The sequence below is a fragment of the Sorex fumeus genome, unplaced genomic scaffold (assembly GCF_029834395.1).
Source record: "Sorex fumeus unplaced genomic scaffold, SorFum_2.1 ptg000226l, whole genome shotgun sequence".
Lineage (NCBI taxonomy): Eukaryota > Metazoa > Chordata > Mammalia > Eulipotyphla > Soricidae > Sorex > Sorex fumeus.
The window spans coordinates 1,658,816-1,672,398 of NW_026606283.1; the positions used below are offsets into that span (position 1 = coordinate 1,658,816).

The window sequence follows — 13,583 nt, forward strand, 5'->3', positions numbered from 1 at the left end:
GCTGTGCTATTGCTCCAGCCCCTCATTAATCTTTCTTGAAAAAAGGCAGAGAGGCTTGAAGCCAGCCTCTAGATTTTATTCGCATTGTCTTTACTGAGTTAGGACTGGTCCCGAAGCCTCACCCCATGTAAAGGCAGCTCTTGATAGCCCAAGAAAGAAAGGACAGCTCACAGCCTGCCCACATGTCTGCCACAGCTTGCTGGACAGGTCACTTCAAGCACCAGCCATAGCCTGCAAGCCAGTGGCACGTGACTCTGCCAGAACCTTCTAGAATGGTGTCTGCTGAAAGGGTGAGGTGGAGAGGAGGTGATGGAGAAGTAAGACTCTGTGATCGGGGCTGGAGCGATAGCACAGTGGGGAGGGCTTTTGCCTTGCATGTGGCCAACCCCGGTTCGATTCCCACCATCCATAGGGTCCCCTGAGCACCTCCAGGGGTAATTCCTGAGTGAATGAGCCAGGAGTAACCCTTGTCCATCGCCGTGTGTGACCCAGAAAGAAAAAAAAAGACCACGATTTTACTTTTCTCTCACCATCTAGAACTGGGTGCTGTGGGCAGGACACGGAATGGGTGTCATGGAGGGTGGACACCCCAGTAAAGTGCCTGAAACTGGCTGCTAAAAGACCGACAACTTCATCAGAAACTAGAATGTGGGCGTGACCCATGGGTGAACTCAGAGAAGTATTGGAGGGTATTTGGGGTCACCCCCCCCCCCAGGGTCCAAGCATTGAACCACCAGCTTGACTGATCAAGAGTTGCTGGTGGTTGAGGCTGGAGCGATAGACCAGCGGGTAGGGCGTTTGCCTTGCACATGGCCGACCCGGGTTCGATTCCCAGCATCCCATATGGTCCCCTGAGCACCGCCAGGGAAACCCCAGTGTTTGACCCAAAAAGGTGTAACCCAAAAAGCAAAAAAAAGGGGGGGTTGGGTGGGTTGGGGGTAGCAGGAGGGATACTGGGAACATTGGTGGTGGAGAATGGGCACTGGTGGAGGGATGGGTACTCGATCATTGTATGACTAAAATGTAAGCATCAAAGATTAGGGCTGGAGCAATAACACAGCCGGTAGGGCATTTGCCTTGCACATGGCTGACCCAGGTTCGATTCCCAGCATCTCCCAGTAACATTTCCATCACGAGACATGTTGTTACTGTGTTTGGCATATCGAATACGTCACGGGGAGCTTGCCAGGCTTTGCCGTGTGGGCGAGATACTCTCGGTAGCTTGCCGGGCTCTCTGAGAGGGGTGGAGGAATCGAACTCGGGTCGACCAGGTTGGCCACGTGCAAGGCAAACGCCCTACCTGCTATGCTATTGCTCTAGCCCATCTCATGGTGATTCATTAAAAAAAAATTAAAAAAAAAGAAATGAAAAATAAAAAGGGTTTTTTAAAAAAAACCCAGAACACACACACACACACACACACACACACACACACACACACACGATCACTGGTGGGACCCCAGGCCTCCTGAGCACTGCCTTGTGAATTCCCCCAAATAAATAAAAAACCCTCCCCTTTGGCATGGGTGCGAGGGGACCCCATCCAACGTCCAACACACGGCCAACTTTCGGATTCTGTTTCCCTGGGTTCAGAGCCCTGCCAGCTCCCTCTTCTCCCAAGCCTGGAAAATGCGTTTTCTGGGCTGTTTTCCCTGTACCCATGTCCAGTTGGGTCCGTGGGTGCCCTGCTTGCTGCTGAATCACCTCAGACTGAAGCGGTAGTCCAGTTTAGAAACCCGTTCAATTTTCTCCCTCCTTGAGGAGGAATGCAAGGGGAGATTTTCTGTAGCAATAGTACTGTTGTGTAGCTCACACTCCATTCCAGGGATTAAGCGATGGCCGTGCGAAAGAACCAGGCTTCTACCACCCCTCACTTGGACCCAGGGAGTCAGCCTGGGATTGTTTGCCTTGAATTGTTCATGCCTTCACAGGCTCGATGAGCCTCATCCAGGAATGAATCTGTTGAAAAACTCCGGTGTGTGGGTTTTGTGACAGAAATCTCCAGGTTCTCACAGAGTCGGGCATGGGCAACCTCCCCCCCATCTTCCTGTTCTTCCGGGAGCCTGGCAGTCACACCCACGAACTGCCTCTGTCACCATATCAGCTCATTTAACTGGCCATGATCCAGAGACTCATAAATAAATCTCAAAAGAGATCAACAGGCTGCAGAGATGCTTCTGGACCCCAAAGTCACCACCCAGTTAAAAATTTAACTTCCAGCTGTATCACCCCATTCAAAATTTTGGAATTCCTGGAGCACATGGGTGCAACATCGAATACTCTTTGCCACTGATATTCCAAGAGTAGCACACCACATTGGATGGGATATAAAGTAGAAGACAATCAATCTTAATTAAGAAAATATTGGGCTGGAGTGATAGCACAGCGGGGAGGGCATTTGCCTTGCACGCGGCCAACCTGGGTTTGAATCCCAGCATCCCACAGCGTCCCCTGAGCACCGCCAGGAGTAATTCCTGAGTGCAGAGCCAGGAAGAACCCCTGTGCATCACTGGGTATGACCCAAAAAGAAAAAAGAAGAAAGAAAGAAAATATTAACACACTAGCCATAACCTGTAACATGTTAGTAATCTTTCATACAAAGGCTTAATGGCTCCAGAATGAGATACAACAATCTTCACACACTGTCTTCTAAGGAAATCTTTTTTGATCATGTTTAGCAAATTATTCATAATAAGCAATACAATATAAATTATTTAGGGCCTGCTATGAGGACAGGCTTGGGTGGTGGTTGGGAAAATCGGAAAGAATGGTGGCGGGAAGGTGTGATGGTGATGGGATTGGTGTTGGAATATTGAATGTAATAAATCATCGTGAACAACTTTATGAAAATAAAATTAAAAAAGGGAATTGTTCATTCTGTTCAGCTGCCCTAGAACATCTGATGAGCTCAAATTAATCCAGGCTGCCCTGTCTACCGTTTGGCCCCAGTGATGTCCACCATTCTTGGTACCCGTTCTGTGTCCTGCCCACAACAGCACTCACTTATAGACGATGAAAGAAAATGGAATCATGTGGTCTTATTTCGCTTTGGGATCAGGATTTAAAACAGCTGCTCCTACATGCTGAAAGTAGATTATAGACCAAACATGATTGCCACTCAATGCCTCTCTTGCAAGCCACAGGACCCAAAAGGAGAGAGAGAGAGAACAAAAGGGAATGCCCTGCCACAGAGGCGGGGTGGGATGGGGGGGGATGGGGGGTGGGAGGGATACTGGGATCTGTGGTGCTGGGAAATGGGCACTGGTGGAGGGATGGGTACTCGATCATTGTGTAACTGAAACCCAAGCACAAAAATTTGTAAGTCTACAACTGTACCTCATGGTGTTTCACTACTAAAAATTAAAAAATAAAAGAAAGAAAAAGAAAAAGTAATGATTCAAACTTTCACTCAGAAAAAAAAATCTCTGGATACATTTTATTTTGGCAATCTGAAAAAGGAAAATAAATTATACTATTCTATAAAATGTGAACAGGAAGAAAGCTGTTGGCATTTTCATGTTGGCATTTTCACAAATTGCTATCATATTTTAGCAATTCTTAGCAAGAAACCAGAAATGGATAAAATAATATTTTTTAAAAAAGTGATAAAACTTGACTGTTTTTTGTGATTATTAATGCTCTTCTATGCAACCAGAGTCCATTCTTTTATATTAAAAGTTCGCCAACATTTGAAACAAAGAAATATATTAAAGAATTAAAATTACGCTTGCTCTTTTACTTAAAAAATTACATTGATTCTATAAAGTAATATTTTAAACAATACTTTAACCAAAAGATTATAAACAAACTTTATATATGGGCGTTTGCCTTGCACACAGCCGACATGGCCAACCCGAGTTCGATTCCTCCGCCCCTCTCGGAGAGCCCGGCAAGCTACCGAGAGTATTTCGCCCGCACGGCAGAGCCTGGCAAGCTACCCGTGACGGATTCGAGATGCCAGACACAGTAACAACAAAGTCTCCAATGGAGACGTTACTGGGCCCGCTCGAGCAAATCGATGAACAATGGGAGGACAGAGACATATATTATAGACTTCTTTATATCTATCAGAAAGAAGTGTATAATCCAAACAAAATATAAATACACACTTGTTTTGATATGTTCTATAACATATGTAGGGCGTTCGCCTTACAAGCGGCCAACATGGCCGACCCGAGTTCGATTCCTCCGCCCCTCTCGGAGAGCCCGGCAAGCTACCGAGAGTGTTCGATATGCCAGACACAGTAACAACAAAGTCTCCAATGGAGACGTTACTGGGCCCGCTCGAGCAAATCGACGATCAACGGGAGGGCCTTTACCTTTACCTTTACCTATAACATATTGCATTCATTTTTTATTTTGACTAAAAGTAAAATAAATCGAAAAAAACTTTTAAATAAAAAATAAATAAATAAAACAGCTGCTTCTATTGGCCCATGGTTGGCAGCTGCCTCATGAGCTGGGGGAGAAGGCAGCTGGGATGGAGAAGGGATCACTGAGTCAGTGATGGATGGAGGGGTCGCTCGGGATGGGAGGTGTGTGCTGAAAGTCGATCAAGGACCAAACGTGATGGCTTCTCAGTGTCTGTTTTGCAAACCATGCTGGCCAAAAGGAGAGAGAGAGTCTGGGGGAAATTGTTTGCCATGGAGGCAAGGGGTGGGTTAGATAGGGAGGGGGTGTACTGGGGACCTTGGTGATGGAGAATGTGCACTGGTGGAGGGATGGGCGTTTGATCACTGTGTGACTGAAACTCAAACAGGAAAGCTTTGTAACTGCAGCTCACGGTGATTCAAAAACAAAACAAAACAAAACAACCCAGCTGCTTCATGACCACGCAACTAACTGCAGTTGCAGAGCTCAGAATTCCCTGCCCGGCTTGGTGGGCACCAATGTGAACCCCAATAACCTGAATCAAAGGTACCCCCAAAGCACCCAGCCTCACGAGTAATGTTACCCGTGCTAAAGAAAAAATCACAAAATCGGGGCCAGAGAGATACTGCAGCAGGTAGAGTGCTTTCCTTGCACGTGGCGGATCAGGGTTCGAACCCTGATACCCCCTGAGCGCACCAGAAGTGATCCCTGAGCACAGAGCCAGGGGTAAGCCGTGAGCACCCTTGGGGGTGGGCCCCCCTAAAAAATAATAATAAATGCATGTTTTAGGCTTACCTGAAGTCTTAGATCGTGGTTTCTCTTTCCTAAAATATGCTTCATATTCTCTGAAAACGGTCTTCTTAAAGGAAGTGGCAACAGGATTCAAACTGGAAATAAAATTCAACCGTGTGAGGGGCTGGGGCCATAGCAGAGCGGGGTGGGCGTTTGCCTGGCACGCGGCCGACTCAGGTTCGATTCCCAGCATCCCATGTGGTCCCCTGAGCACCGCCAGGAGTAATTCCTGAGTACAGAGCCAGGAGGAACCCCTGTGCATCGCCGGGTGTGACCCAAAAAGCAAAAAAAAAAACAAACAAAAAAAGTTTGTGTGAAAGGTTTCTGACATGAAAGTCTCACATTACAAGAATAATAGCTTCCCACGGCCCCGGACTGGTGATAGGAAGGACAGTTTGTTCCACTGCCGGGCAGAGACCCCAGCTTTTATTATAAGTGAGATGAATAAAAGAGGTATTGGTTCTTTCGAGAACATTCTGTTGCAATTAGCGTTCTTTCACCAACGGAGGCTGCCCGCAACTAATCCTCTGACTTGGGGCCAACTTTCTCCAGCCTTCAAGATGACAATGGGAAGCTAAAGTTTAGGTTTGAAATGATTAAAAAAATAAATTAAAATCTGAGGGGCCGGAGCGATAGCACAGCAAGGAGGGCATTTGCCTTGCACGTGGCCAACCCGGGTTCGATCCCCGGCATCCCATAGAGTCCCCCGAGCACCGCCAGGAGTGAGCCCTGAGTGCAGAACCAGGAGGAACCCCTAACCATCGCTGGGTGTGACCCAAAAAGCAAAATAAATAAATAAATAAATAAATTTGAGCAGGATTCACTGGGTCTCTCCTTTTTTTTTTTTTTTGCTTTTTGGGTTACACCCGGCAATGCACAGGAGTTATTCCTGGCTCTGCACTCAAGAATTACTCCTGGTGGTGCTCAGGGGACCATATGGGATGCTGGGAATCGAACTCAGGTCGGCCGCGTGCCAGACAAACGCCCTACCCGCTGTGCTATTGCTCCAGCCATGGTCTCTCCTTTTTTTTAAAAAAAAAAATTATTAGTAAATCACCGTGAGGTACAGTTGTAGACTTACAAATTTTTGTGCTTGGCTTTCAGTTATACAGTGATCTAGTGCCCATCCCTCCACCAGTGCCCATTCTCCACCACCCCTGATCCCAGTATCCCTCCCACCCCCCTGTCCCCCCCCATCCCACCCGGCCTCTGTGGCAGGGCATCCCCCTTGTTCTCTCTCTCTTCTTTTGGGTCCTGTGTTTTGCAAGAGAGGCACTGAGTGGCCATCATGTTCGGTCTAGAGTCTACTTTCAGCACGCATCTCCCATCCCAAGAGGGTCCTCCAACCACCCTTTACTTGGTGGTCCCTTCTCTATCTGAGCTGCCTTTTCCCCCAGAGTGTGGGGCCGGCTTCCAAGCCGTGGAGCAAACCTCCTGGTCCTTATCTCTACTACGCTTGGGTGCTGGTCTCCCATTCTGTTGCTTTATATTCCACAGATGAGTGTGATCTTTCTAAGTCTGTCCCTCTCTTTCTGACTCATTCCACTTAGCATGATACTTTCCATGTGGATCCACTTATTCGCAAAGTTCATGTGGGTCCCTCCATTTCTCTGCTCGTGAGATGAAAATAAGAACGTCTCCCTCCCACAGACAGTATTCAGCGGACGCACACTTCCAAGGCTTGGCAGAATCTTCAATGCCTGCCAGCTAGCCAGAAGAAAGATGCCACAGAATTTGGTTTTCAGGGTCTTCAGATACAATACAGTGGGTAGGACTCTTGCCATGCAGGTGGCTGTCCTAGGCATAATCCCTGGCATCTCGTAAGACTCCTGGGTACTCCTGGAGTGATCCCGGAGCACAGAGCCAGGAGTGAGGCCTGAACATCACTGAGTGTGAGCCCAAAACATAGCAAGTTGGAACTCAGTCTTCACTGTCTTCCAGTGGGCTGTGACAGTGATGCTTTCCTTGCTTTTTAAAAAAATTTTGTGTTTTTTTTTAAATTTTGTTTTGTTTTGTTGCTTTTTGGGTCACACCCAGCGATGCTCAGGGGTTCCTCCTGGCTCTGCACTCAGGAATCACTCCTGATGGTGCTTTTCTTTTCTTAACGTTACGTGAATGTTGAGAGTAGAGTAAAAGGGGGAACTGAGGAAGATTTTGGAGGGATGGCCACCAGGATCACATGCAAACAGAGGGTTTGGTGTCAGGTGTCAGGAAAGCAGAGGGTTGAGGGGCTAGAGAGACAAGAACATTTGCTTTGCAAGCAGCTGACCCTGGTTCGATCCCCAGCATCCCATAGGGTCCCCCGAGCACCACCAGGAGTGATTGCTGAGTGCAGAGCCAGGAGTCAGCCCTGAGCATCGCCAGATGTGACCCCACCCCCTCCACCCTCCCTAATAAATAAAAGCTGGACCTTGAAAAGGAGTTAAATGACCTTTTAGAGCACTGGGAGGCCAGATCCTGGGGTCTAGGTTAGTGTGGGTTCCTTTTGTGGAAATCTGTATTATTTGTGTGTTTGTGTATGTGTGTGTGTGTGTTTTCAGTTCATCTAGAACACACCTCCTCTTCACCCTGACAGTGAAATATAGGTGATAACGAAGAATTGTTACTGAGAAAAAGGAGGCTGGAGTTGTGGGCTTATAGATGTGCTTGTGTAAACAGGTATCACCGTGTAAAGGGATGGTGGGTGCAGAGAGACAGGTGGGTTCAAATGCAAACAACCAACTTTGCTGTTGGAATATAAGTAAAGGCCCTCCCGTTGTTCGTCGATTTGCTCGAGCGGGCCCAGTAACGTCTCCATTGGAGACTTTGTTGTTACTGTGTCTGGCATATCGAATACGTCACGGGGAGCTTGCCAGGCTCTGCCGTGCGGGCGAGATACTCTCGGTAGCTTGCCGGGCTCTCCGAGAGGGGCAGAGGAATCGAACTCAGGTTGGCCATGTTGGCTGCGTGCAAGGCAAACGCCCTACCGCTGTGCTATCGCTCCAGCCCTGTTGGAATATAAATGGAACAGAAAGTTTCAAAGGATGGGAAGTGAAACAATTTCAAGGTGAACTGTCCACTTATGAGGACTATTTAGATAAGCTATGCACAATAAAAATCACACATTTAAAAAGAAATTTACTGTAGAGATAGTTCAGGGGTGAAGGCAGTTTCCATGCACGCGGTTTAGTCTGGTTCTATGCCTGGCATACGGTTCCCCAAACACTGCAGGGAAAGTACCCTGAGGCTGGTGTTACTCCCTAGCATCATTGGAGGTGGACCAAAAACTAACTAAATAATTAATAAATTCATAAGGCTTGAACCCTAGAGGGAAAAAAAATCTATCATGATATACATACAGATGATTGAACAAGTTTCCTTTGGAAAATATCAGAAACCATTTTCCTGCAGCCTGGAACAATCATGATAGGTGTATTATTAAATAATCTATAATACATCCATGATGGTAAAAGACACAGTTCTGATTTCAATCATTTCTCTGTAGCACTATAGCAGTGTCAGCCCGTTGTTCATCGATTTGCTCGAGCGGGCACCAGTAATGTCTCCATTCATCCCTGTTGCATGTTAGCGTAGCCCAATGATGTGTGCTCGCTCTAGGAACATGAAGTGAGACTTGTTGTTAGTGGTTTTAGCATACTGAATATGCCATGGGGAGCTTGCCAGGCTCTCTGAGAGGGACGGAGGAATCAAATCTGGATCGGCCGCATGCAAGGCAAACACCCTACTCACTGTGCTACCGCTCCAGTCCATAATAGATGCATTATTAAATAATCTATAATACATCCACGAGTTCGATTCCTCTGCCCCTCTCGGAGAGCCCGGCAAGCTACCGAGAGTATCTCGCCCGCACGGCAGAGCCTGGCGTGACGTATTCGATATGCCAAACACAGTAACAACAAGTCTCATGATGGAGACGTTACTGGGCCCGCTTGAACAAATCGATGAACAATGGGAGGACCGGACCAGACATCCACGATGGGTTGGAGCAATAGCATAGCGGGTAGGGCATTTGCCTTGCATGCGGCCAACCTGGCTGACCAAGGTTCGATTTCTACACCCCTCTGGGAGAGCCCGACAAGCTACCAAGAGTATCTCGCCCACACGGCAAAGCCTGGCAAGCTCCCCGTGACGTCTTCGATATGCCAAACACAGTAACAACAAAGTCTCCAATGGAGACGTTACTGGGCCCGCTCGAACAAATCGATGAACAATGGGAGGACCGGACCGGACATCCACGATGAGTTGGAGCAATAGCATAGCGGGTAGGGCATTTGCCTTGCATGCGGCCAACCTGGCTGACCAAGGTTCGATTTCTACACCCCTCTGGGAGAGCCCGACAAGCTACCGAGAGTATCTCGCCCACACGGCAAAGCCTGGCAAGCTCCCCGTGACGTCTTCGATATGCCAAACACAGTAACAACCAAGTCTCACAATGGAGACGTTACTGGGCCCGCTCGAGCAAATTGATGAACAACGGGAGGACAGTGACGGTGACAGTGACATCCACAATGGCAACAGACACAGTTCTGATTTCAATCAGTTCTCTATCTCAATTATTCTAGTATCACCACGAACATCCTACCGGCCAGATCATTTGCGTAACTCTAGAAGACAAATCAACTCTCAGAAGCGTTGTCCTGAGGTGATTGGATAAACTAAGTGGAGGGATGTCAGTTATATGTCCAAAGCCACTTCAACTCAGGCAAGCGTAGAATTTTCTAGATGGACTGATTTCCTTGGGGTAAACTGCGATCAGCTAGCAGGGCAAGGGAACTTCTAGCAAGTTCCTGGTGTGAGCAGCCAGAATTGCAGCTCTGATGATTGAATGATGGAAAAGTTCACGAGGAACCCTGGGTTCCCCTTCGAGGTTTAGACTCTGTTTTGGTTGCCACTGCAGAAACAGAGAAACTGAGTCATGGAACCAGGGCATAGGACTATCTACCCCAGCCCTGGAGAGACTGAATTATGTGAGTTTTTTTTTAAACTTCGGGTACTTTTGCCTCTAGATGTCTACTTATTTTTTTTCAATTTTTCTTCATTTTTAAAAAATATTATTATTGTTATTATTATTATTTTTGCTTTTTGGGTCACACCCAGCAGTGCTCAGGGGTTATTCCTGGCTCTGCACTCAGGAATTATTCCTGCAGTGCTTGGGGGACCACATGGGATGCTGGGGATTGAGCCCAGGTCGGCTGCTTGCAAGGCAAACACCCTCTCCGCTGTGCTATCACTCCCGGCCCCCTTAAAAATGTTCTTTTCACAAGGGTGTTCACATTAATTGACGACATATCCCAACATCAATCCCACCACCATGACACCTTCCCACCACCACTATTTTGAATTTTCCCACGACCATTCCAGCTCTCCTTGCCAGGGGCAGATGCTAGATCATTTATTTTCCATTGCCTATTATGAATCTGATGAGAGGTCATAATTCCGGACCTCTCTGGAATTCTAAAATTGTAAATGGTTGGAGTCCAGAGACATCTCAGTAGGGAGCTAATCCGTTTTGAATCGACTTATGTTTTTGCCTTTAACTCCCAAGGAGATGGGGCTGGAGCAATAGCACAGTAGGGAGGGCGTTTGCCTTGCACGCGGCCAACCAGGGTTCGATTCCCAGCATCCCATGTGGTCCCCGGAGCACCGCCAGGGGTAATTCCTGAGTGCAGAGCCAGGAGGAATCCCTGTGCATTGCCAGGTGTGACCCAGAAAGAAAAAAAGAGCCAAAGAGTTCACCCACCCTTGGGTTTCTTCTAGAGCAGGAAAGACTATTATCTTTTGGGGATTTCGATTATGGGTGGTTGACAGGGGCATGGGTATGATGAGTGAACTAGAGATATCTCCTTCACATGCAATGTTGCATGTCAGCTTCCGTAGAGTAGTGACTATCGTGTTCACCCCACACATGCAATGTTGAATTATTATTTTTTTAAAGAAGGGTCTTAGATGTTTATTATAAGGCCAAGAGGGCACCTTAGAGCTTCCCTAGTCACCCAGTGACAAAGACGTTTTAAATGGGGTGTGACTGGTCTGAATACCCTCAAAGCCTCTTCAACTCTGAGATGATTTCTTGGCACATCACTGTGGTTTTGTAATAGAAAAAGAGGAACACGTCTTTCACAATCATTTTAACCGTGATGTTAAGTGAAGCAAAGCAAAACAAAACAAAACAAAAAAAAGTTGAGCCACACGAAAACAAACAAGAAGACAGCTGACTGGAAAATACTGAAAAGACCAATATTTGGCTTTCTGCACACCCTTATTTTTAACTTTTCGTGAGGAAAACTCACAGCTCCGAGATCCGGTTCTATTCCTGGGAACTCCTCTTACTCACGTTGGCTTTTTAATCACCCAAGTAGCTTGGCTTGGGCGGCTCCAACTTTCCAGGGGGTGATGGAGAAGCAGAAAAACAAGAGTCTCTGGAAGAGGGAAGGAGGAGAAGAAAAAGGAGGGGTGGGGTGTGGTGGGGGGAGGGGGGCGTTGGCGAGGACAGAGAAGGGGCTTGGGAAAGTCAGCCAGGAAAGTTAGTCTGCGAAGGACAGAACAGCGGCAGGGTTCGATCCCAGCATCCCAGAGGGTCCCTCTCCCCACACTCAGTGTGATCCCCGAGTGCAGAGCCAGGAGGAAGCCCTGAGCATCCCTGGGTGTATCCACCCCCCAAGAGCATAAGTGAACAATGGCATAAATAAGATAGAGAATAAGTTTCCCCCCAAAAAAAGTGTGGCAGATGGAGAGAGAGAGAGAGAGAGAGAAATGGAGGAGGGAGGGAGACAGAGAGGGAGAGATAGGGAGAAAGAGAGGTGGAGGGAAAGAGGGAGGGAGAGAGGGAGACAGAGGGAGAGAGGGAGGGAGAGAGAGAAGGGGAGGGAGGGAAGGAAGGAGAGAGAGGGAGAGTGAGAGGAGAGAGGGAACAAGAGAGGCAGAGAGAGAGAGGGAGATGGGGAGAGAGAGGGAGAGAGAGGGAAGGAGGGAGAGAGGGAGGGAGAGACAGGGAGAGAGAGAAGGAGAGAGGGAACAAGAGAGGCAGCCGGGGAGAGAGAGGGAGATGGGAGGGAGAGAGGGAAGAAGAGAGAGAGAGAGAGGGAGAAAAGAAGGAAGAGAGAGGGAAAGAGAGGAAGAGAGAGGGAGAGAGAGAAGGAGAGAGGGAACAAGAGAGGCAGACGGAGAGAGAGAGGGAGATGGGAGGGAGAGAGGGAAGAAGAGAGAGAGGGAGAAAAGAAGGAAGAGAGAGGGAAAGAGAGGAAGAGAGAGGGAGAGAGAAGGAGAGAGGGAACAAGAGAGGCAGACGGAGAGAGAGAGGGAGATGGGAGGGAGAGAGGGAAGAAGAGAGAGAGAGGGAGAAAAGAAGGAAGAGAGAGGGAAAGAGAGGAAGAGAGAGGGAGAGAGAGAAGGAGAGAGGGAACAAGAGAGGCAGACGGAGAGAGAGAGGGAGATGGGAGGGAGAGAGGGAAGAAGAGAGAGAGAGAGAGGGAGAAAAGAAGGAAGAGAGAGGGAAAGAGAGGAAGAGAGAGGGAGAGAGAGAAGGAGAGAGGGAACAAGAGAGGCAGACGGAGAGAGAGAGGGAGATGGGAGGGAGAGAGGGAAGAAGAGAGAGAGGGAGAAAAGAAGGAAGAGAGGGAAAGAGAGGAAGAGAGAGGGAGAGAGAGGGGAGAGGGAAGGAGGGAGAGAGCTGAAAACCCTGAAGGCCAGTCCGCAAGGAAGGAAGGAAGGAAGGAAACGGAGGCGCAGAACCTGGCAGCCCACCAGGGCCAGGCACCAGCGCTCAGCAGTCCACTCCCCCGGGAAGGCAGTGAACAGTCACTGAGGGTCTTAGCCTGCTTGGCTGGCTCAGACTGCTTGGCTGGGGGGTCCGGCTTGCGCCCCCCAAAGTTCTTCTCCTTCCTCTCCGGGGGCCAGTCACCTGCTGGGGCCACCAGCAAAGCCCTCGGGGGCCCTGGGCAGCTGGAGGAGCCCGTCCGCCCCCCTTACCTGGGCTCCGGGGGCTCGGGCAGGTAGGTCCAGCTGATGGACTGGGCGGCCACATAGAACTGCCGGAGCTGGGCCGCCTGGACGCGCCCCCAGCCCCCGGCCAGGACCACCAGCAGCCAGACGGCCGGGCAGAGGACGGTCATGTCGCTTTGGCCAGGGCCTCCGGCTCTGCGGGAGTGACCGCGGCCAGCAGCAGGGGTGGCCCTCACCCCGCCCCCGTGTCCCCGGGGTTGGCCAGACGCTGGCCGTGAGGTCACTGCAGAGCAGGGGTCAGGGGCGGGGGGGCGGGGCCCATCACCTGCAGCCACACCTGCGCCCTTGGGGCGGGGAGATGGGGGAGGGGGCTTGGCCCTGGCACCCTCCAGGCTGGGGGACTAGGTTGGGGTGGGCGACCCCCTGCTAGCCCGCGTCCCTTTCTATTCTCATGGAGATGAACCCCGACTTCCTTTAAT

General features: G+C 49.2%; 1 protein-coding gene across 1 annotated transcript in view; it reads right to left on the reverse strand.

Moving 5' to 3' along the window:
• The window catches only part of F5 (coagulation factor V), a 68,941-nt gene extending 55,652 nt beyond the window's left edge, over positions 1-13,289 (reverse strand). Inside the window, 2 exon segments of the mRNA XM_056108563.1 lie at positions 5,167-5,258; positions 13,132-13,289. Of these exon segments, the coding sequence (XP_055964538.1) occupies positions 5,167-5,258; positions 13,132-13,274 (235 nt within the window). The 5' untranslated portion in view covers positions 13,275-13,289.
• Between the last annotated feature and the right edge of the window lie 294 nt (positions 13,290-13,583).